Raw genomic sequence first — 21,042 nt, forward strand, 5'->3', positions numbered from 1 at the left:
GGTCATCCACGCTTGGTTGAGCTGCCGTTGTTGGCATTTGTTTCTTCTTCTTTTTCTTTTGGGCTTGTTGTGCTGCTCGCCCCAGCGATCTGTAATCGGTGTTGATTGCTTTGGAATACAAAGGGGAGGGGGGGAAACCCTTTTTCGGTAATTCAGAAGAAAGTATTGATGTGACATGGTGATATTAAGGAGATGGCCAATACGTTGGTCAGCTTGCTTAAGTGAGGTCATTGATAGGAAAGTAGACTAATATTTTGTTATTAGCCTCTATCTGGTTAAGATCTAGTAAGCGACTTGATTATATATAAAATGATCATGTAGAATAAACCTCTATCTAGATATTTGTTTCAATGAAGATGCCAAAATTATGTAACGATATTTTGGGGTCATATACCGAATTGTAATTGTTCTACAACAAACAAACGCAGTTGATATGGTTATAAGCACAATAGAATTGGTGGCAAAATAGACTGGGTGTAGAATATTATAATTGGTGGCAAAATATTTTGGGGTCATATACCAGATTGGACTTGTTCTACAACATGGCGCCTGCGTCCATTGGTGGCAAAATAGAATGGCTACTAGCATAATAAACTCAGTGTAGGGTGGATTTTGATTTGTTGCTGGGTAACATTGGACGGGTTGACACCGGCTACAGGAAGCGGGTTGAAGTGCAATAGAGATTTATGTTTGGGAAATGCTTCAAGTCGGAACGCCATTTAGTAGCGACTGTACTCCATAGTCTTGTGCATCTTTTGTTGTTTACGTCCACCTGAAGATTGTGGGTGCTACTTGCTCCTGGCAGTCCCACAACTATCCCGAGAAGCAAAAAAATATAATGGCTACTACTATCGGTTTTAATCGTTGTGCTCTATAATTGTCTATAATATTATTTTCATTTTCAGGAGTATTATCGATGTTATGCACATTTTCAAGATATTTTTCACGTTTATCAAATAATATCACGGCTGCTCTGAACATTTTCATGATTGTATTGTAGATTGACAAGTCATCGTAATAATATATGCACTGTTGTGGAGAATAAATTCCAAACATGTACATCACTCTACAATCTTCAAACACTTTTAAGAATTATAATTTCAAGTTTTGTTACATCCAGGCAGGAATATGAATTGGCTATTCTCCCTTACTCCATCCCCCGATTCCATGAACATGCAAACAACAACATTTCCACTGAAGCCCATTTCCATTTCCACCCAGTTTTGGGATTGGACCCCATTTCAATTTCTTGGCTCGAATATCTACATCCAAACAGAGCCTTGTTAGTGTTATTCCGAATACCATCAACCAGTGCAGTGCACTGCCCTTGTACAGCCAAGAATCATGAACTGCAGCGGGAATCCCAGCTGTCCAAAGGAAGCTCAGGACTCTGTTACTCCACGACTTGCACTAGGACGGCGTTTAGAAAAGCTCAAACTTGTGAACAAGAATAAATTTTGTTGCAATTAGAATCACAAACACTTCATTTCTTTCTGGGCAGGTTGGTCTGATAACATGGTGGGAGCCGAAGGAGATGGCCAGATCTTTGGTCCCTCTTGATCTTCTTCAGCGATAGAGTAGAGTAGTCTTGGAAGTGGTCGAGCTGCAGCACCCCTCCCCCCTTTCTCTCCTGGAGTCCTGTCAGCTGGGGCAGTGCCAAATCACCTTTGGTCTTCACCTAAATATACCTCTGCACCTCAGGAAAAAAGACTACACCTCTACTATTATGTAATGCAAAACCTATACCACTCCCTCTGTCTCAAATGTAAGACATTTTTTACACTACAGAGGGAGTACTAGTCAATAGGGGTGTGGATATCAATTCAACCAAAGGAACATGCAGGTTCAGCATAGAGCTAAAAGTCTGGGAAATTTAAAACCAATCATGTTAATCCACATCAACACATTTCAATCAAGCGGACAGAACAGTAAACATGTTAATTGAACTGTTCTGAAATCTTCAGCAAAACATGAAGGCTAGGCTAAGTAACACACACCAGGCATCAAGTTCGACAACATAGCTTGAAGATACCATCTCTGATTACACACAGAAGCATTGGACCATCATGGGTACAGAACCTCCTCCCCACCGCTGCAATAAACACGGCATTTCACAGATGGGTTTTCCCTCAAAATTTTGTAGGTTTCCTTGCATCCTCTGCTGGTTGGTAAATTCTCAGGGTGCAATTTCATGGTCATTGTTTTCATCAGAGGCGCGGATCTGAACAGAAGTTTCAAGAAAGCAATTTCACCGCCAGTTCCTTCTGAACCTTCTATTTCAACTTCTTCAAGAGCTGCCAGGGAGATAGTTTGACTTCTCCAATTTTGGGGTTGCTCACAAGGACAATTTGGTGGGCACACTCCCGTGCACTGAAATACAAGTGAAGTACTGTTGATTCTTTGTAACCAAAATGCAATGTCAAATGCAATTAACTTATACAGTTATCTCATTAATCTAGCACTTTAGCTAAACAGATTTCATCATAAATGTATATATCAGGCAGCTGAAGTGAAGAATTACCGTGAATTCGTTTATGTCCACCTTAAGCTTCTGTATAAAGGTGCATATCCCAAGTAGATTCGACACCACTGGCCCAAAAGCATGCCCCCGTCTTATCAGATGTAGCTGAAGAACAGAAAAGTTGGGAAGTGATGCTATCTCTTCACTGAAGTTCCTATCCGCGAATGGTGCATAAGCCTCAGCATAATCCTCCAAATCCATAAGCATGGACTGAAGGAAATAGAAAAAAAAACATAGTATAAGAACAACGATTGCATCTGGTGCATAAGCCCGCAAATGTATAAGCATGTAGTGAAGAAAATTAGGGGGAAAATCACAGTACACGAACAACAATTTGGCAACATACCACATTCTAACATGAATATACTACAAATTTGGAGCAGAGGAAAATATATAGAGCAGTACAGATGACGCACCGGACCAGCATCTATGGTTAATCGTAGGGTGTTGACGCTCTCCTTCTTCCATAGGCTCAGGTGGAGCATGCGCCAGCCGTCGTCCCCGACATTTTGGGACGGGCACGAGAAGTCCCACCAGAGATTCTCCACCATCGGCGCGGAGAAGGACACGCTGAACTGCGAGTCCATCCTGATCGATAGCTTCAGCTGCTTAAGCGCAGGCGCCATGATGTCGATGCCGTTCGCCCAACAGTCGTCGCTCACGACAAGCTCCTCAATCGTCGTCGAGTGGACTTTGATCTTGTGGAGACGACAGCGGTTGCCCACCTCCAGCACGCGCAGGCGAGGGCAGCGCTGGATAAACTCATCCGTGTCGAAGGCGTAGCCGCCACCGACGGACAGCCTCTCCAACACCGGGAACTCAAGTCCATGGGCCGGCGGTGTTAGACACAGGTTGTGCACTTCCAGCTTGATGGAGGTGGCTCGGTGGAAGACAGGAACCTCGATAGGAGCCACTGAACAGTTCCCGCAGGCAGTGAAGACCAGAGCCGTGGGCGCCAGCCGCGCAGCCGTGCGGAGCAGCGCCGAGACGCGGGCAGGGTCAATCTCGCCCCTGTGTTCCTCTGGTATGTCAATCTCGAGGAGGGAGATGGCGGGGCGGGCGACCAGGCCGAGGGCGGCTTCGAGGGCGTCCGGCGCGATCTCGCGGAAGGAGAGCTCGGTAAGGTGCCTCCAGAGGCCGCGCCACGGGCGGGCGACGGCGCTGGTGAGGGCGGCGGTGCGAGCGCAGCGGAGACGGCAGAGTACCTGGAGGAGCAGGTCGTCGGGGAGAGCGCTGATCCGGTCCACTCTGCCGCCTTCTGAGAGGAAGCGCTGGCGCCGGCGCCGGCTGGACACGGACGACGACGGAGGGTTGAGGCGGTTGCCCGACGGCAACTCCATCGCGCCACTCCGCCACTTCGAGTGCGGTGGCCGGAAATGGACGGCAAAGAGGAATTGGGGGAGCTCTGGAACTGGGGGCTGTTCGGTTGGGCTTGGGCCGATTGAGCTTCTCTGCCCTTCCACAATTTGTAATTCCAAGTCAGCCTGTTGAGAGGGGGAAGTATCAGGTGATACCATTGCTGATGCTCGAAAAAAAAAAAGGTGATACCATTGCTTACATGATACCATGATACCAACTTGCAAAACTCAAATTTAAACATGTCAAAAAATTCTGAAAAAAATTATAGATGTTCACAACACATATGTCGACAACCCCTAAAAAATTCAGATCAAAATTCGAAATACACAAAGAGAAACAAAAAAGACAAATTCATATGTGAATAGTGGCATTCTAACTTTTGTCTTCTTTTGACACTTTTCATGATGGATTTGTCTTTTTTTTCTTTCTCCTTCTCTATTTCGAATTTTGATCTGAATTTTTTAGGGGTTGTCGACATATGTATTGTGAACATCCATGATTTTTTCAGAATTTTTTGACATGTTTAAATTTGAGTTTTGCAAGTTGGTATCATGGTATCATCTAAGGACTGGTATCACCTGATATTTTTCCCTGTTGAGAGTTACTACATTCGTCTTGGTTTATTGATCCTCATTGTATTTTGTGTCAAATTTTGACCATAAAATTTAACTAATAAAATGTCATGTATGTCACAAAAAATTATATCATTGGAAACTATGTTCAAATACGAATCCAACGATATATTTTTTGTTGACATGCATTAATATTTTGTTAGTTAAATATTTGGTCAAAAATTGGCACAAATTACAAAGGGGACCAATAAATCGGGACGGGGGTAGTAGATCATGAGTCCAAACTATGTGATTTTTTATCCTTTGTTTGTGCCTACATAGTAGGCTTTGTCGGGTTTTATCGTGTCTCCGCACTTCTTTTTGCCGTTTTCTTTGGGATGTTGTTTTTCCAAAGTGTTTGGATAATTAGGGAAAGAACACCCAAAAAGATGATGAAATTATGTCATTTAATGTGATAAATTATCACCACGAAAGAATAAAACATATAGTAGAAGAAGGGGGTGGGGAAGCAAAGGACGGCGTGTTACGTTACTTTCTGCCTGTGGAATCGAATGCGGTGCTCAAACTTTGAAATTCGGCATAAAACAAACTCCAAGGCAACACAACAAATTAATAAAAAAAACTGTGTGGAATCGAATGTGGTGCTCAAATTTTTGAAATTGGGCGTAAAACGAGCTCCAAGGCAACGCAGCAAATTAAGATAAAAATGAAAAAAGAGGAGCCCACACGCTCGTACTGTTGGTCGTACCATGTGTTGTCGCTACCGCCTGGTCACCTACTTCACCCCCCCCCCCCATTGCGCGCAATCGGATCATGGATCAGATGCCCAAAGACTTCTGAAACTCTTCCAGAACAGAGAATCCTAGCCTCTGTAGGGGGGATCGACATGGAGGAGATCGCTGTCACCACAACCTCATGCAATGGGACAACGACATCAATCATCTTCATCATCATCTTCACCGCCATCCATCTCGTTGTATACTGACCCTTTTATTGATCCCTACGTGTATTACCCATTTGTTCCATCGATGTTTACCACCTCAGTTGTTAGGGATATGGATGAACCTTGGTATGTATAAGAGCTGAGACGTTAATAAAGTTATGCAATTCCTTGTTGAATGTTTGGTTTAATAACATTCGTGGATGTTATGAAGGGCCCCACTAAGCATTTCTCCTGGAAGGCCAAGAAGCATATTACTGTTGTTGTAAAGGTTGGGATGTTGAGGTAATTCGAGGTGACAGTAAAAGCTTATCTACCTCGCATTTACAATTGATAGGGAAGAACTGGGAGCCCTTTACAGGGAAACCCTTAATTACCGTACTGAGAATTGGAGCATGGAAACTACGGTAGTATCGTGTGTGATACGAAGTCTACCTAGAGTAGAACGTATATTGTACCCGGATCCGCTCAATCACAAATATCAAGAGTGACTCAAGTATCCAGTTTAGAACTATGTAAAGGCATATGTTACGTAGATACATACCAATGCGAATTACGTTAGATACAACTAAGGGCATCTCCAATGCTGACCCTCAAACCACTCGCATCCGTTCGGTCCGAGCTATCTAGACGTATTTTGCCATCCAACGTAGTACCTCATCCGTCTGCGGGCTGGTACTGGCGTTCGTTTTCTCGCAAACTGGAGGAAAACTTAGGGGAGGGGGGGCTGCAGGAGTCCGGACACCAGCCACGTAGGACACCGACACCCCGGTCCACCCAACCCCCCCTCCCGGTCCCCTTTTTTCCACTCCGCCCCTGCTCCCCCTTTCTTTCATATGCACACTCATCATCTGGCATTGTCGATGTACTTCTCCGACCGCCGCCTAGGAATCCTCAGCCATCCGCAGACCCCACTCACGTGCCTGTCCACCTTGGATTACGTCGTTGTCCACCTAGGAATCCCTTTGTAGCTAGGTACCTCCGCACCCTTGCTGACATCGTCCATGATGGACACCGCGCTCGACAGATGTTTGGTCAAATTCATTGCACTTTTTTTTTGAATTCTTGTTGTGAGAAGCACCATGGCGGGGGGGGGGGGGGGCTAGTGATCAAGAATGAGTTGTTGTGCGATGCGTTGTTGACCGTTTCTAAGGAGTTTGTAGACATGGACAAGAGCTTGACCTTTTGGCAAAGCTTGCATGCTTCATTTCATGAGCGAAAGAACTTAACACCCTACAACATGCACGTCATCCATGCACGTAATGTGAACTCACTAATGTATTGCGTATGCATCTTCGTCATGAAGTTTTGTGGTGCAATTGACCAAGTGGAGACAAGTTGGTCATTGAGCTCGTCAACCATGAAGATCGTAAGTGTTGCTTGTTGTTATTCTATATGTTGGTTAATTCATTTATTCGCTCAATGTTGATATACATGATGTATAGGTTGCACGTGCTTCCCTGGTGTACTACATGACCGAGGGCACGCCATTCATGCACATACATTATTGGATGAAGCTTAAGGGGCAGATTTGTGTGGGACGACATGTGCCGGGTCTGACTCTAGAATTGTTGAATTTGGAACATATGTTTTTGGAAAACTTGTTGAACATCAGGCTATCTCATTGAATTTAAACTATTGTTGTGCTAGAGATATCTGCATGGTTGAACTGTGCTATTTTCTAAAATTACTACTTTAAGTGTTGTGGGCTTGGTTTAGTTGAACATATGCCTTCTTTTTTTTGAATTACGTCGTGTTTGATGAAACTTGTCTGGTTTGTTGACATTCTATTTGAAACGTATACCGGCGTAGTTGGATGGTCGGCTCCCGCATCATTATGCATGAATTATTCCTCACTGGTCCACGGACGGATACAGTATCCGATTCGAGGGTCCCGTCCCGTAGATGCCCTAACTCGTAGGGTCAAATCTGTCCATTTTCACCCCATCAGCCGCCATTTTTCTCCTCCTTTCCCCTCTCTCTCACGAAGCCATGCTCTCGCTGTCCGCCCGACCCATCCTCTCCGCCTTCCTCCTCCCCAAGCCCAAACCCCTCCGCCTCCGCCTCCTCCGACCCCTCCACTCCTCCGCCTCCGCCTCCGCGCTGACGCCGCCCACCCCGCGTACCACCACTCCCGACCTCCCGGAGGACGCAGACCCCACGCCGCTCTTCCTCCGCCCTCCGACCCACCCCGTCCCGGAGGCCTCACTCGCCGCCTTCCGCCGCAGGGCCGCCGCGCTCGTCCCGCCATCCGCGCCGCACCTCCACCGCCACCTCCGCTGGCTCCTCGCCGACGCCTCCGCCCCCGCCCCGTCCAGCGCCGACCCGGCGGCGCCCCACCTCCTCCGCGCGCCGCTCGATGAGCTCGAGGCCCTGTGGCTCCGCCACGTCCGGGACAGGCGCCCGTTCCAGTATGTGGTTGGGAACGAGCACTGGAAGGACCTGGTGGTCGCCGTCCGGGATGGCGTGCTCATCCCGCGGCCCGAGACGGAGGCCGTCGTGGACATGGTCGCGGCGGTCGAGGGGTTCCAGGACGGGTGGTGGGCGGACCTCGGGACCGGGAGCGGCGCCATCGCCGTGGCCGTGGCCAGGATGCTGGGGCCCCGGGGGAGGGTGTTCGCCACCGACGTCAGCGAGGTGGCTGTTGAGGTCGCGCGGCTCAACGTCCAGAGGTACGGGGTGCAGGTGAGTTGATCTCAGTTGTATCTAGGATTGGGAAATTTAAGCTGTTTTACAGCCACTCTGATCAAACTAAAATGCTGCCACTTATACCCTGCTAGATAATGCATGATGTCTCCTGGTTATCATCCATCGGTGTAGTGAGCTAACTGAATCTGTGTTACAGTGTACTCCCTCCAAGACAGTGCCGTTAAACTGGTAGTGTAGGGTGCAATGTGGATAATCATTTATTATGCATTGGCAATTCTATTTTGCCACCAATGGATGCAACAATTATAGCGCCTTGTACTTAACCATATCAATTGCATTTGTTTGTTATACGACAAGTACAATCTGATATATGACCAACCAAAATATCTGCTAACATAAATTGGCGGTGTAGGGTGAAATGCAGATAATTATTATTATGCTACCAGCATTTCTATTTTGCCACCAATGGACGCGGCAATTGTTGTGTCATGTGCTTAAGCATATCTATTGCATTTATTTATTATACAGCAAGTATGAACTGATATGCGACCAACCAAAATTTGAAACAAATAATTAGACAGAGGCTTATTCTACATGACCATTGTATATATAATCAACCAGATTACTTAATTTTAACCAAGTGGAGGCTCATAACAAAAGATCAGTTTAGCAACCTATCATGAGTTCATGACTTCAGTTAAGCAAGCTGATCAACGTATTTGTCAACCCCTTCTTAATATTACTGTGTCGGATCAGCGCCTTCGTTTTGGGCTGCTTCTAGATTTTAGTGTGGAGGGCTTCGGCATTTCATTAACAAGCTTCAAGAACGGAAGCTTAAACATGCCATGATGTTTTGCCTCCCGTGTCCACACCTCTTGCCCGAGGCACCGGCACGAATTGTAATTCTCCTTTCAGAGCTTCTCTAGATTACTCTTAGACAAACCATCCTCGCCAACCTTAGTTGGTCACATCCTCTTCAAGCTGAAATGAGAAGGCCTTCCTCTTGGGCTCGATTGGCTCAGCGAGTTTGGCCTGCAGTGCCTTCCTCTTGCGTTGGGCCTTCTTGGCCACTTTCTCTTTTGAAAGGGCGCTGGTTTGGGTTCCACCTCGTAGGTCTCAGACTTAGTATCTTGTACCTGAGGCCAAGGTGAGAGACTCTGAGTCTGACTCCGAGGACATTGAGACCCATGATATTGAGTCTGAGGCTGACATGGTGCAGCCCAAGCCAGCTCCCCTCGAAGTAGAATGTGGCCAAGAAGCCCTAGCGCAACATGAAGGTGCTGCATGCCGAACTCATCGAGCCAACCGAGCCCAGGAAAAAGATCTTGTCTCCTCAGTTGAAGAGGATACAACCGGCTAAGGTTGCCAAACATGGTCTGCCTGAGAGTATTTTGGAGAAACACTTCAAGGAGAAGTGTGATTCTTACTGGTACATGGGGCAGGAAGTGTTGGCACTTGACACAAATCATCGCAGCATGTTTAAGCTTCTATTCTTGAAGCTTGTTGATGACAAGGCCTGACCCATTAACATTAAAATCCAGAAGCAACAGACTGCCCAAATGAAGGGCTGAGTGACATGGTGATATCAAGGAGGTGACCAATGCGCTGATCAACTTCCATAAGTGAAGTCATGATATGTCAGTAAGTAACCGACTTGAGTATGCACAAATGATCATGTCGATAAGTTTCTATTTGGTTATTTGTTTCAATGGAGATGCCAATTCATGTCAGAATATAACAACTAAATGCAATCGATATGGTTAAGCACATGGTGTAAGAATTCCTGCATTCATTGTTGGCAAAATAAAATATAATTGCTCGTAGCATAATAAATTCAGCGTAGGGTGGATTTTGATTTGTTGCCAAAAACGGAGGTGTTGTTTCATGTTCTATTTTTGACTTATTAGTTTAGATAGCAAGCGAGTTAAACCAAAATTGAGATTTACATTTGGTAAATGCTTCAAGTTGGAACACCATTTAGTAGTAATTGTATTTCATAGTCTGCTTACTTGCTCCTGTTAGTTCCACAACTATACCCTGAAGAAATGGCTACTACCACCAGGTTTTATTTGTTTGCACAGCTAAAATTTATTTCTGACTAATCAGCTTAGAAAAGAAAATTGGCTACTGCCGGATTTTAGATTTTCTGACTAATCAGCTTGAAACGTCTGCAACGCCCCTGAATGCACTGGTCAATCATGAAATTTGCAGAAGTAATCACATTCATTGAACAATTCACAAATCTTCCAATACGCACACACGCACGCGCGCGCACACAGACAGAAAATACACATGGTCTGAGCAACTACTCAGCTCGGGGAGAGTGGAGATTTTGGTGCAGGAGGCGGCGCAGGAGGAATCTCAGGGTGGTGGGGTTGGTGAGGCCGGACTAGACCATGGAAGGGCGTGACATGGACGAAGCTGACCACCGCCGAGGGCGGTGCAGGAGGAGACGGTTGGAGGCCCTGTGGGAGGACGACGGAGCATTCTCGTCTGACGGAGGCACGGTGTCGTCGGCGCTGGAGGCCTTAACAATGGCTAAGCCGGCTGCCATGGCTCCAGCAGTCGAGGTCTTCAACCCGGACAGGATCCCGGCGTCTGTCTTCCAGCCCAGGACGGGGTAGTCGCAGGTGGAGTGGAGCATCGCGCCCAACAAGCCGCTGTTCAGCATCCACGGCGCCAGCCAGTCCGAGGACTTCTACGCCACCAGCAGGTCCCGATTTGATTACTACGACGAGGCCATGGCTGCTGATGGGGATAAGGATGGGAAGCTGCTGCCGCTCACGGAGGTCTCGGATCACGGTGGCAAGGAGTTCGGCATGCTGGGCAGCAAGGTGTCGGCCGCGAGCGACAGGAGGAGACGGCTGGCGAGGCCCTATGGGAGGCCCTTGGATCAGACGGGAGAGATGAGAGGAGAGAGGAGTCATGGGTGGAGGACGCGGTGAGCAAAGACGGCGGGTCGGGGTGAGAGTGGCGGCTGCTGGAGGAATAGCTTAGGGCTGCGGTGGCAGTTTCATTGTAATATTGAGTGGAAACAGGTGCAAGGACTGAAAATAAACCATTTTCTTTTGCGGGAAGGTGCAGAATCACCGAAATCGCTGCTTCCAGCTTGGCTTGCCTGGTAGTTCATTTTCCAGAATCAATTATAGGAAGCTAGGTAAGAATCTGATGTGTTTGTTTGAGATTCTGATTTTGGAAGGCCTAGAATCTGAGAATCAGTAGCTGGGGCCCAAACAATGGCCACCTAAGTTGCAGCCGAGATTTATGTTCAGGGAAATATTCGAGTTAGAACACATTTTATTAGTAACTCTACTTTCAGTCTATTACACGTTTTTATAAGAGCTACATGCTACTGCAGCTACTCCCAGAAGCAAAATTATTGGCTGCTGCTTCCGGGTTTTAATTGTTCTGCACAGTTAAATTTGTATTGCTTTGCAGAAGTACATGAATTCTTATTGTTAATGTCGTGTACTGAAAATAGGATAAAGTTGAGATAAGGCACGGCTCATGGTTCGAACCTCTAGAAGATGTCAAAGGAAAACTGATGGGTGTCATTAGTAACCCTCCATACATACCAACTGATGATCTACCTGGCCTGCAACCTGAAGTTGGTTGGCATGAACCAAAATTGGCACTTGATGGAGGCAAAGATGGCCTTGATCATTTGCTTCATCTATGTGAAGGGTTATCTTCGGCACTGATGCCTGGAGGTTTCTTTGTTTTTGAGGTAAAGCATCTTCAGATGTCATGTATCTTAGATTTGCATGTTTTTGTTAACTACCATCACCATTGTACATGGCACTGTAAATTGCTAGATAACTTCAAACGAATAATTCAGTCCAATATGGGCTTAAATTGTTACCAATATGTTTTATGTTTAGCTGTAGGGCAATTTCGTTTTTATGATTTCAGATAATTATTTTGTAAGTGATTGGTTGTGCACTTGCTTACAAGATCATAAAGAGATACTCCCTCCATTCATTTCTATAAGATGCTCTAATTCTTTTCTGATTCTGATGTATATAGACGCATTTTAGTGTGTTTGATCACTCATTTCGGTCTGTATGTCGTACATATTGATATATATCACATAACATGAAACAAGCCGTGTTGCTTTTATATGTACTACCCTACAGTGCCTTGATTGGTATTCCCTCAGATGCACATCATGCTTTCGCTTTTTTTGGATTTGTTGCTTTGCAAGTCCTGAAGGATTCAAAAATCTCTTTGTGTCTGTGTGGCAGACAAATGGCAACAAGCAGTCAGAGTTTCTTGTCGACTTCATTAGTACAAAGTGGAGCTCATCTTTTTGCGACGTGGAGGCAGTTTTAGACTTTGCAGACATCAAACGTTTTGTAAGAGGGTACCGCAGATGAAAAAAAGAAAACATGGATGCTGATGAAATATTCTTGGAGATCACTTCTGTTCCTTAGTGATTTTGGGTAAGATTGCCCAATTTCTGACTTGTTTGCAGTGCAGCAGCAGCACTTGGTTGTTTTCAACCATCATCTTCTGTCTCTGGCATCCCTGCAGTTTGTGGATCTTTAGTTAGTGAAATATGTGCTTATTCTATGGTAGTCCATAGTTACTACTCCCTCCGTTCCTAAATACTTGTCTTTCTAGGCATTTCAACAAGTGACTACATACGAAGTAAAATGAGTGAATCTACACTCTAAAATATGTCTACATACATCCGTATGTGATAGTCATTTGAAATGCCTAGAAAGACAAGTATTTAGGAACGGAGGGAGTATATGCTAGATTGTGGAAAACTGACAAGTGACGCTCAGCTTGGGACATATTATATGCTAACTGCTAAGGTGTCATATAACTTTTAAGGTTCCTTTTCTTTTTCTTCAGATGATGGCTTCTTTATATCCTAGTCATTCAAGTGATACAACACTGCTTTAAATGATACCTCTCTTTTGTGAAAGATATAATTGCTGTCTTATCGTCGTCTGTCCTCTTAGTGTAACAAAGAGGTGTTTTGCAGTTTACTGTAAGCCTGTGCATATGTAATTTCTCTTGCACATAGATAAAAAACTTTTAAGAGAGAACCTCCTGATGGATGGCAATTATATCCATTAATGTTTAATTGTAGGAACCTCATCTCACGTGAGTTCGTTTTCGCTCGTAAGTTTGCTGAATTTTGGTGTCTGAACTTCCTAGCCCTGCTGACCCGGTTCCTGATCGAATAACATATCCAGTAGAGCTTTGATATGCATTGCAACTAGGTTTTTTTTTTACAGTCATTAGGACTGGAAAAAAAGCTCGAAGCTCGCGAGCTAAACGAGTAGCTCGTGACTCGGCTCGAATCGACTCGAACTCGAAGAATACGAGTTGAGCCGAGCTTTAGTTAAATATCGTTTATAGACCAAGTTAAACGAGCCAATCTCACGAGTACTCGTGTAACTCATTAGGCTCGGTACAAAAGATCAGCCACTCCCAATACAAAAAAAGATCAGCCAGTCAGCACCCTATGTCCTAGGCGCACAACACAAGGCCTAGTCGTTGAAGGCCCAACCACCTAGGAGACTCATGCGTTACAAGGAAATTACTATTGTTTAGTGATATATATGTTTAATATATACATAATCATTTTATAACATATGAGGGTGTTATGTTCATATCTTTAACGAGCTTAACAAGCTAAACGAGCCAGCTCGCGAGTTATACGAGTCGAGCCAATCTTGGATTTGAGCTCGCTATAATAATGAGTCGAGTTGAGCTAGCTCGTTAACGAAACGAGCTCTAGCGAGTCGAGCCGAGCTGGCTCGACTCGGCTTGAATTCCAGCCCTAGCAGTCATGATAGCACCACTATAAAGTTCATGTGGGGAACACAACAGTGGTGTTAGTGATATTGTTAACAAAGTTCACACAAAGCTGCATCTATGCTGACTACGTGTGAACTGATCGTGGGTTCAAGCAAAAAGATAATGTTTCTCTGTGTGTCCCAAAGTTGTAGAACTCGTCACGTGAATTTGTGTGCATTCCTGTGCTTTTCCTTGTATATTCTGTCGTGACATATATCTAACTCTGCTCTTTCTCTTCATCTGCTTTTCAGACCCCTGTCAGTTTGAAAAGAAAAAGGCGGTATCCATGTTCATATTCTGGGCAGGCTTCAGCGAGAAGCGAGCAAAACCCAATTACATAATTCCCTCCGGGGCACTTATCACTTGCGGCTTAAGCGTCGTAGTGGGCAATAACATAGTACAAGTCAATCATGATCCCTGTGCATGTGAGTGAGATGAGATGGTATTTTGTTGCCGAGCTGCCATTGATGGTCCAAGGAAGCTTCTCTACGCTATGGTGGACACAGGTCTTCTAGTAGTTTGCATACAAAAAGGTGTACCTGGCATTTGTTTTTAGGGGGTGGTATGTGTGCCCAATTCTTCTTTTTGGCGTGTTGGGCTGTCTGTGATGATGTGATCTGGAGGGCGAGGCTGCTTTTGTAGCCTCCAAATTATTCGGCCGTCCACAAGCGACTGGTGTGCTTAATTATTTGCCCCTGCTGATAATGTTTTCTCTTCCTTGCCCACCATTTGGATCCATCTCCAGGTAAATCATATGCTGAAAACTCAACATGTTTAGCCCGTGGAATAGAAATATATTGTGTTTTTGAATGGCCATTCGAATAACTGAAATTAACATTAAACTCTTTTAGAAATATGGTGCTCATGAAGTTTGTTGCATCATACATTTGATCTGTTTTTGCATCTTAGTTACATTCGGTCACCAACCGCATTGGCTTATCTATGTATGTGTCGGATGAGCAGAGCTCGATTGCCAAGGATGAGTGGTTTTTGTTTTTCTGGGCCCAATAAGTTCTTAGTTTTAAGCTGCCTTTGGAACTTTAGAATTATATGGTATTCATGTTTGCTTAATTAGCTTTTGCTTATTCCATTGTTACAAAAAAATCAACTTAACTAGCTCACGCACAACACAGTTCAGCAATCGCAAACTGAGCCTTAGTATACTTCTCTGACCATCTTGCTGAGGAAAAAAAATGGTTCCATTTTGATGTTATCTTGTAGTATGAAGCAAATTTGAACCGTTGATAAGTTATTCATGGCATAATGTGAGCCGTTGGATCTTAGAATCAAAGAAAAGAGGAAGCTAAAAAGATCATCAAGACGTGACAAGCAAGGATTGAAGCACAAGTTATCCCTGCTCTAAAGGAATGAATGTCGGAGCCTTGATCTTAGATGCCGTCTCCTCTTCTTCTACCTTTAATCCAACTCCTCCTTGACTGAATCTAGAGACAGAAAGAGAGAAGCAGGTGAGCGCAAGTAGCGCCTTGTGGACAGCATGTGAATTGTGAAGTAGTTCTACCTCCTTTCAACTATCTCCCCATCACTGTCCATCCAGCTGAGCTGTTTCAACCAATCTCTTGCAAGGACATATTTGTCTCAAAGTTGATTGGCCAACTGTTGCTGCAATCATCGTTTATTTATAGCGTATAATCTTAGTTTTATCGTGGTCGTAAAACACGTAATTTAGGAGGCCAATTCTTGCCTCTGGATTATATATCATATGCTTGAAGAGGATTGGACAGATGGGGATTACGACGCGTATAAAAATTAGCTAGAGAGCGTAGAGAAATACTATCAGTGATGGCGATAACAGATGATTAAGTAGCAGTAAGCACAAGTCAAGTCAAGAAAAGTATTGGCAAGTTCGCGCTAGGTGCATATAGTTTGACTTTCTCATCATTTGAGTTTGAGAGGATGATATAATAGGAGTTCCAGGACACCAGATCAGGTCAAGACTCAAGACATAAAACTTTTACATTATGGTGGTAGCTTGTAGTAGTTTGAGTTGAGGACATATATATAAACACCTTTAAAATCAGAATGCAGATCATGAATGCCAGGTCAAGATCCAAGAAACAGTATCAGTGTTGCTTGTGTCGAGCTCCATGCCATTCATTATTTACAAGGAAAAGTCAGATCCTCGGTCGTCTGACCCCAGACCCCATGATGCAATCCCTGGTGCATCATCCTTTACTGATCTATAAAGAAATAGCCAAAAATGCATGGTAGATAGGGATCAAATATGCAAAAATGTAAAAGTTAAGAGGAATAAATCAAAGGAGGGGGAAAAGAGAAAGGAAAATGGCAAGCTGCTTTGGTTGAGCCAAAACAAATCTAGTGTCACGCAGACGCTTCTTGACATGGCAGCATCTCGGCTCATGGGAGAGGTCAACTGGGAGGTTGCTTCTCTTTCACCTTTAGCATGCAGCCCTATGATTTGGTAGCACCTTCCCCAATAATTAGTCATGTGCATCGCATGTGACTGACCTCACCTTGCACATAGATCCCCTAAATAAATGGATAATCACAATCTTTGGAGTTTTCTCATTGTTTTTTATTATCAAAGTTTTCTGATTGTTTGTTGGCTGGCACATAGATATGTCTCACTTGAATAATGGAGACAAGATAGTATTGTTTTCTTTCTTTCATTCTTTCTTTTGACGTGTCATTAGCTATGGTGGTTCATCTCCCTGGGTGAGTGCAAGTGGTTCGCAGTGACAGTACCATTACTTTCTTTGGTCGGGCACTTTCCAACAGTTTGGCAACCAAGAGCAAGGGCAGCAAGTGAATAGTGATCTGTTTTGGGCAGGTCGTGCTTTTCTACTTTTGATCAACGCTTGCAGGTTGAGGTACCGACACAAATAGATTCAGTAAAAGGATGCTTGCAAGGAGAAACAAACCGCATATATGCATGGGTCCGCAGACAGAGAAAGAAAAGAGATAACGAAAAGGAAAAACAAAGGAACAGAGGTTGATCCTCCTCTCCGCTCTTTGCATTCTTGGATGCGCAATAACCATACTTTTGTTGAAACTAAGATAATTACACGTGCGTTGCGACGGGGGCATAAATCTTATATTAGGTTGTCATGTGGTTTACATGTTCGTATTAATTTGATTATGTAAACAAAATAGGATTTTATTTGGTAAACACTTATTGTTGAGACAGTTGAGGCAGTTTACAAGGGAACCCAGTGAAAAAGAACAAAGATGAGAGAAAAAAAAAATCAAAACGGTGAAAGAGAGGGAGGGCGTACAAGGTTGGACGAAGGATAAACGAACAAAAGAACCTTATGCCCTGTTTAAGTAAGAGAGGATATGAAGGATCAAAGATGCTCGTGAAATTGACTAGAGGGGTGGGGGTGAATAGGCGACTACAAAAATTAATCTTTTTCTTAGTTGCTTTTAGAGGCAAGTGTGGAAATGTAAGTTCACTAGATATGCAACTAGATGATACACTCTATATGATGTGTTACAGCAAGTTCGCAAGCTACACAAGGGAACAAACAAGCAAGTACAAAGTAAAAACAAGAAGTAAAGGTAGGGCTTAAGACACAGCCGATAGTGATGGAGATGAAGATCTAATTTGAAGTTCACATACTTGAGGGTGTGCTAATCTCCGTTGGAGAGGTGAGGAACAACAAATGCCTCACCTTATGTCTTCGAGAATCTTGAAAATTTCCCTCTGGGGTAGCTCTCGAGGAGAGCTCTAAACCCTCACAAATGAGCCCAGTGCACAACCACACGAATGGAAGCTCCTAGGAAACACCAACCATCCAGAGTTCCCCACAAACCCAAGAGTAACAAGATTAGCTAGGATCTCGTGGGGAATGAAGAACTCGAGTTTTGCTTTAGTGGATTGTAGATCAGGTGTACCTCTTGGTCTCTCTCTAAAATATGGGATCGATTGGGTGACTAGACCGGGAGGAATCGAGCTCTGAAGTTTTTGGATCAATGGTGAGAATGTGTTGGACTTGTCCCCTTCTCAAGGAAGAAGAAAGGAGCTTATATAGGTCAACCCACAAATCTTCCCACTGGTTGCACTGTCCACAAAAGTCGAGCTGTTTGACCAAAGTCGAACATTTTGACCAGGTGTTCTAGCCTATTTTCCTATTGTTGTGTATCTCTTAAAACTGTGTGATTTTGGTCCGAGGAATTGGAACTTCTAGCTATGATGAGAAATTTTGAGATCACCTTTCAATTAGCAATTCTTTCCGCGGGTTCAATAATCCAAGGTCACCACTCGGAGTAAAAGCATGACTATCTACATCCAAAACTGGATCAAAGGTAATTAATATACAACTTTTTCGCAAAACAACTAGTTTTGGCCTAACATATATGTAGCATTCTTATTCGTGGAGGGGGTACCTCTTTGACTATCTAAGCTCCCCAAGCTAGTCCTCACTCCCCTAAGTTTCCATATGAGCAAATCCTTAAATTTGGGTTGTGGATTTGAGAGGGAAAAGAGAGGAAAATATTCCCCATTTGAGATCTAAGCTTTCCCCCAATTTGACCTAAATCATTTGAGTAACTTTCCAAGCCTCCTCGATCTTGTTGCTCTTCGAAGTTGGAGACCCCTAAGCGGTTAGTGTCACATGAGCTTTCCACTTGTGTGCCCCGGAGGTTGTGAAGGTTCCAAGCCACCTTGAAGGTTGTTCCGCTTGGGCATTTGTTGTCTGAGGCTGGGCATTTGTTGTCTGAGGCTCAAGGAGAAGAAGGATAGATTTTGTGTTGTGAGGTGCTTTAGTTGGCATCCTCCTCTCCAAGGAGACTGACATCCCTCCAAGGACGTGAACTTCGGGATATATCATTGTCTCTCTCCCCCTTTGGTTATTCATTTCCCACCTCATAGTATTGCTTAGATTAGAGCAATTAGGCTTGCTTACTTCTCGACCATGCTAGCTAGTTACCTCCTACATATAGGGTGACCGACATAGTTGCACCTCTAGCGAACTTGTGATTATGCAATCTCTGAAATCAAGAAAAGTAAATATTTGTAGTCACCCATTCACTCTCTCTACTCGACTTCTTTCATCCTTCACTTCCCCCTCTCCCGAAGGTCCTTGGCATCTATGAAAACGAGGTGAGGAAGTCAGGAACCGCGACCTTTTACATGTATAATAGTTTAGATCTTCCTATATTTGGCGTGTGTGGCTTCCCCTATCTTCTCCTTCTTAGGGCCTTCCTCAAAACTGGGCCCTTGCTCATGAACCACCTCACTTCATCTCCATGGTGACCATATCTTCCAAATGTTTCTTATGTGCTAATGTTTTTCATGTTCCTTGGATTCGGTGCATGGCTCCTCTCATATCCATTAGTTTGAGATATTTTATTTTTATTTCACAATGGTCTCACTACTGCAAAAACATGCCAGCAGTGGCGGGTGCAAAAGGCCCACCAATGGCGAGCGGGTTTGCGGAGGGCGGCTGCCACTGCTAACATGCCACCAGTGGCGTATAGAGCACCTAAGTGTAATTTTGGTAATTAATGACAATCCCTATGGACTAATGTTTTCATTGATATATATGTGAAGGAATATTCCATAGGTGATGCCTTAAGGACATTGGATGGATTCAAGGATGAATGTGATACGTCTCCAACGTATCTATAATTTTGTATTGTTCCATGCTATTATATTATCTGTTTTGGATGTTTTATGTGCATTAATATGATATTTTATATTATTTTTGGGACTAACTTATTAACCTAGAGCCTAGTGTCAGTTTCTGTTTTTCCTTGTTTTTGAGCTTCGCAGAAAAGGAATACCAAACGGAATAAAACCTACGTGATGATTTTTCTTGGACCAGAAGACACCCTGGAGACTTGGAGATCAAGTCAGAAGAGCCGCGAGGTGGCGGCAAGGGGGGCGCGCCCTAGGGGGGCACCCCCCTGCCTTGCCGCCTCCTCGGGACTCCTCTGACCTAACCCTTGGCCTTATATATTCACATATATTCCAAACCACCAGAAGCATCCACGAAAACACTTTTCCACCGCCGCAACCTTCTGTTCCCGTGAGATCCCATCTTGGGGCCTTTTCCGGCATCCTGCCGGAGGGGGATTCGATCACGGAGGGCTTCTACATCAACTCTATTGCCCTTCTGATGAAGCGTGAGTAGTTTACCATAGACCTACGGGTTCATAGCTAGTAGCTAGATGGCTTATTCTCTCTCTTTGATTCTCAATACCATGTTCTCCTTGATGTTCTTCGAGATCTATCCGATGTAATCTTCTTTTGCGTGTGTTTGTCGAGATCCGATGAATTGTGGATTTATGATCAGCTTATCTATGAATATTATTTGAATATTCTCTGAATTCTTTATGCATGATTTGATATCTTTGTAATTCTCTTCGAACTATCAGTTTAGTTTGGCCAGCTAGATTGGTTTTTCTTGCAATGGGAGAAGTGCTTAGCTTTGGGTTCAATCTTGCGGTGTCCTCACCCAATGACACAATGGGTAGCGAGGCACGTATTGTATTGTTGCCATCGAGGATAAAAAGATGGGGTTTACATCATATTGCTTGAGTTTATTCCTCTACATCATGTCATCTTACTTAAAGCGTTACTCTGTTCTTCATGAACTTAATACTCTAGAGGCAGGCAGGAGTCGGTTGATGTGTGGAGTAATAGTAGTAGATGCAGGTAGGAGTCGGTCTACTTGTCACGGACGTGATGCCTATATTTCATAATCATTGCCTTAGATATCGTTATAACTTTGTGCTTTTCTATCAATTGCTCGATAGTAATTTGTTCACCCACCGTATTATTTGCTATCTTGATAGAAGCTTGTAGTGAAACCTATGGTCCCCAGGTCTATTTTCCATCATATAAGTTTCCGATCTACTATTTTGCAATCTTTTACTTTCCAATCTATATACGAAAAACCCCAAATATATTTAATTTATATTTTGTTTAGTTTTATCTATCTCTACCAGATCTCACTTTTGCAAGTGACCGTGAAGGGATTGACAACCCCTTTATCGCGCTGGGAGCAAGTGTTTGATTGTTTGTGTAGGTATTGGTGATTTGTGCGCTGTCTCCTACTGGATTGATACCTTGGTTCTCTAACTGAGGGAAATACTTATCTCTACTTTGCTGCATCACCCTTTCCTCTTTAAGGGAAAAACCAACACAAGCTCAAGAAGTAGCAGGAAGAATTTATGGCACCGTTGCCGGGGAGATCTACGCCAAG

The 21,042-nt window shown here is 44.2% G+C and overlaps 2 protein-coding genes across 2 annotated transcripts; one reads left to right on the forward strand and one right to left on the reverse strand.

Moving 5' to 3' along the window:
* Positions 1-1,865: 1,865 nt before the first annotated feature.
* Positions 1,866-3,959, reverse strand: LOC123124292 (uncharacterized). The gene is made up of 3 exons (XM_044544939.1): positions 2,938-3,959; positions 2,522-2,731; positions 1,866-2,370 (listed from the first exon to the last, which is right to left on the reverse strand). The coding sequence occupies exons 1-3, from the start codon at positions 3,859-3,861 to the stop codon at positions 2,065-2,067; spliced, it is 1,440 nt and encodes a 479-aa protein (XP_044400874.1). The 5' UTR covers positions 3,862-3,959; the 3' UTR covers positions 1,866-2,064.
* A 3,376-nt stretch (positions 3,960-7,335) lies between these two features.
* On the forward strand, positions 7,336-12,464 carry LOC123119394 (release factor glutamine methyltransferase). The gene is made up of 3 exons (XM_044539196.1): positions 7,336-8,077; positions 11,523-11,768; positions 12,286-12,464. Exons 1-3 carry the CDS (start codon positions 7,385-7,387, stop codon positions 12,415-12,417), a joined length of 1,071 nt encoding a protein of 356 aa, XP_044395131.1. The 5' UTR covers positions 7,336-7,384; the 3' UTR covers positions 12,418-12,464.
* Positions 12,465-21,042: the final 8,578 nt, after the last annotated feature.

The sequence above is a fragment of the Triticum aestivum genome, chromosome 5D (genome assembly GCF_018294505.1).
Source record: "Triticum aestivum cultivar Chinese Spring chromosome 5D, IWGSC CS RefSeq v2.1, whole genome shotgun sequence".
NCBI lineage: Eukaryota > Viridiplantae > Streptophyta > Magnoliopsida > Poales > Poaceae > Triticum > Triticum aestivum.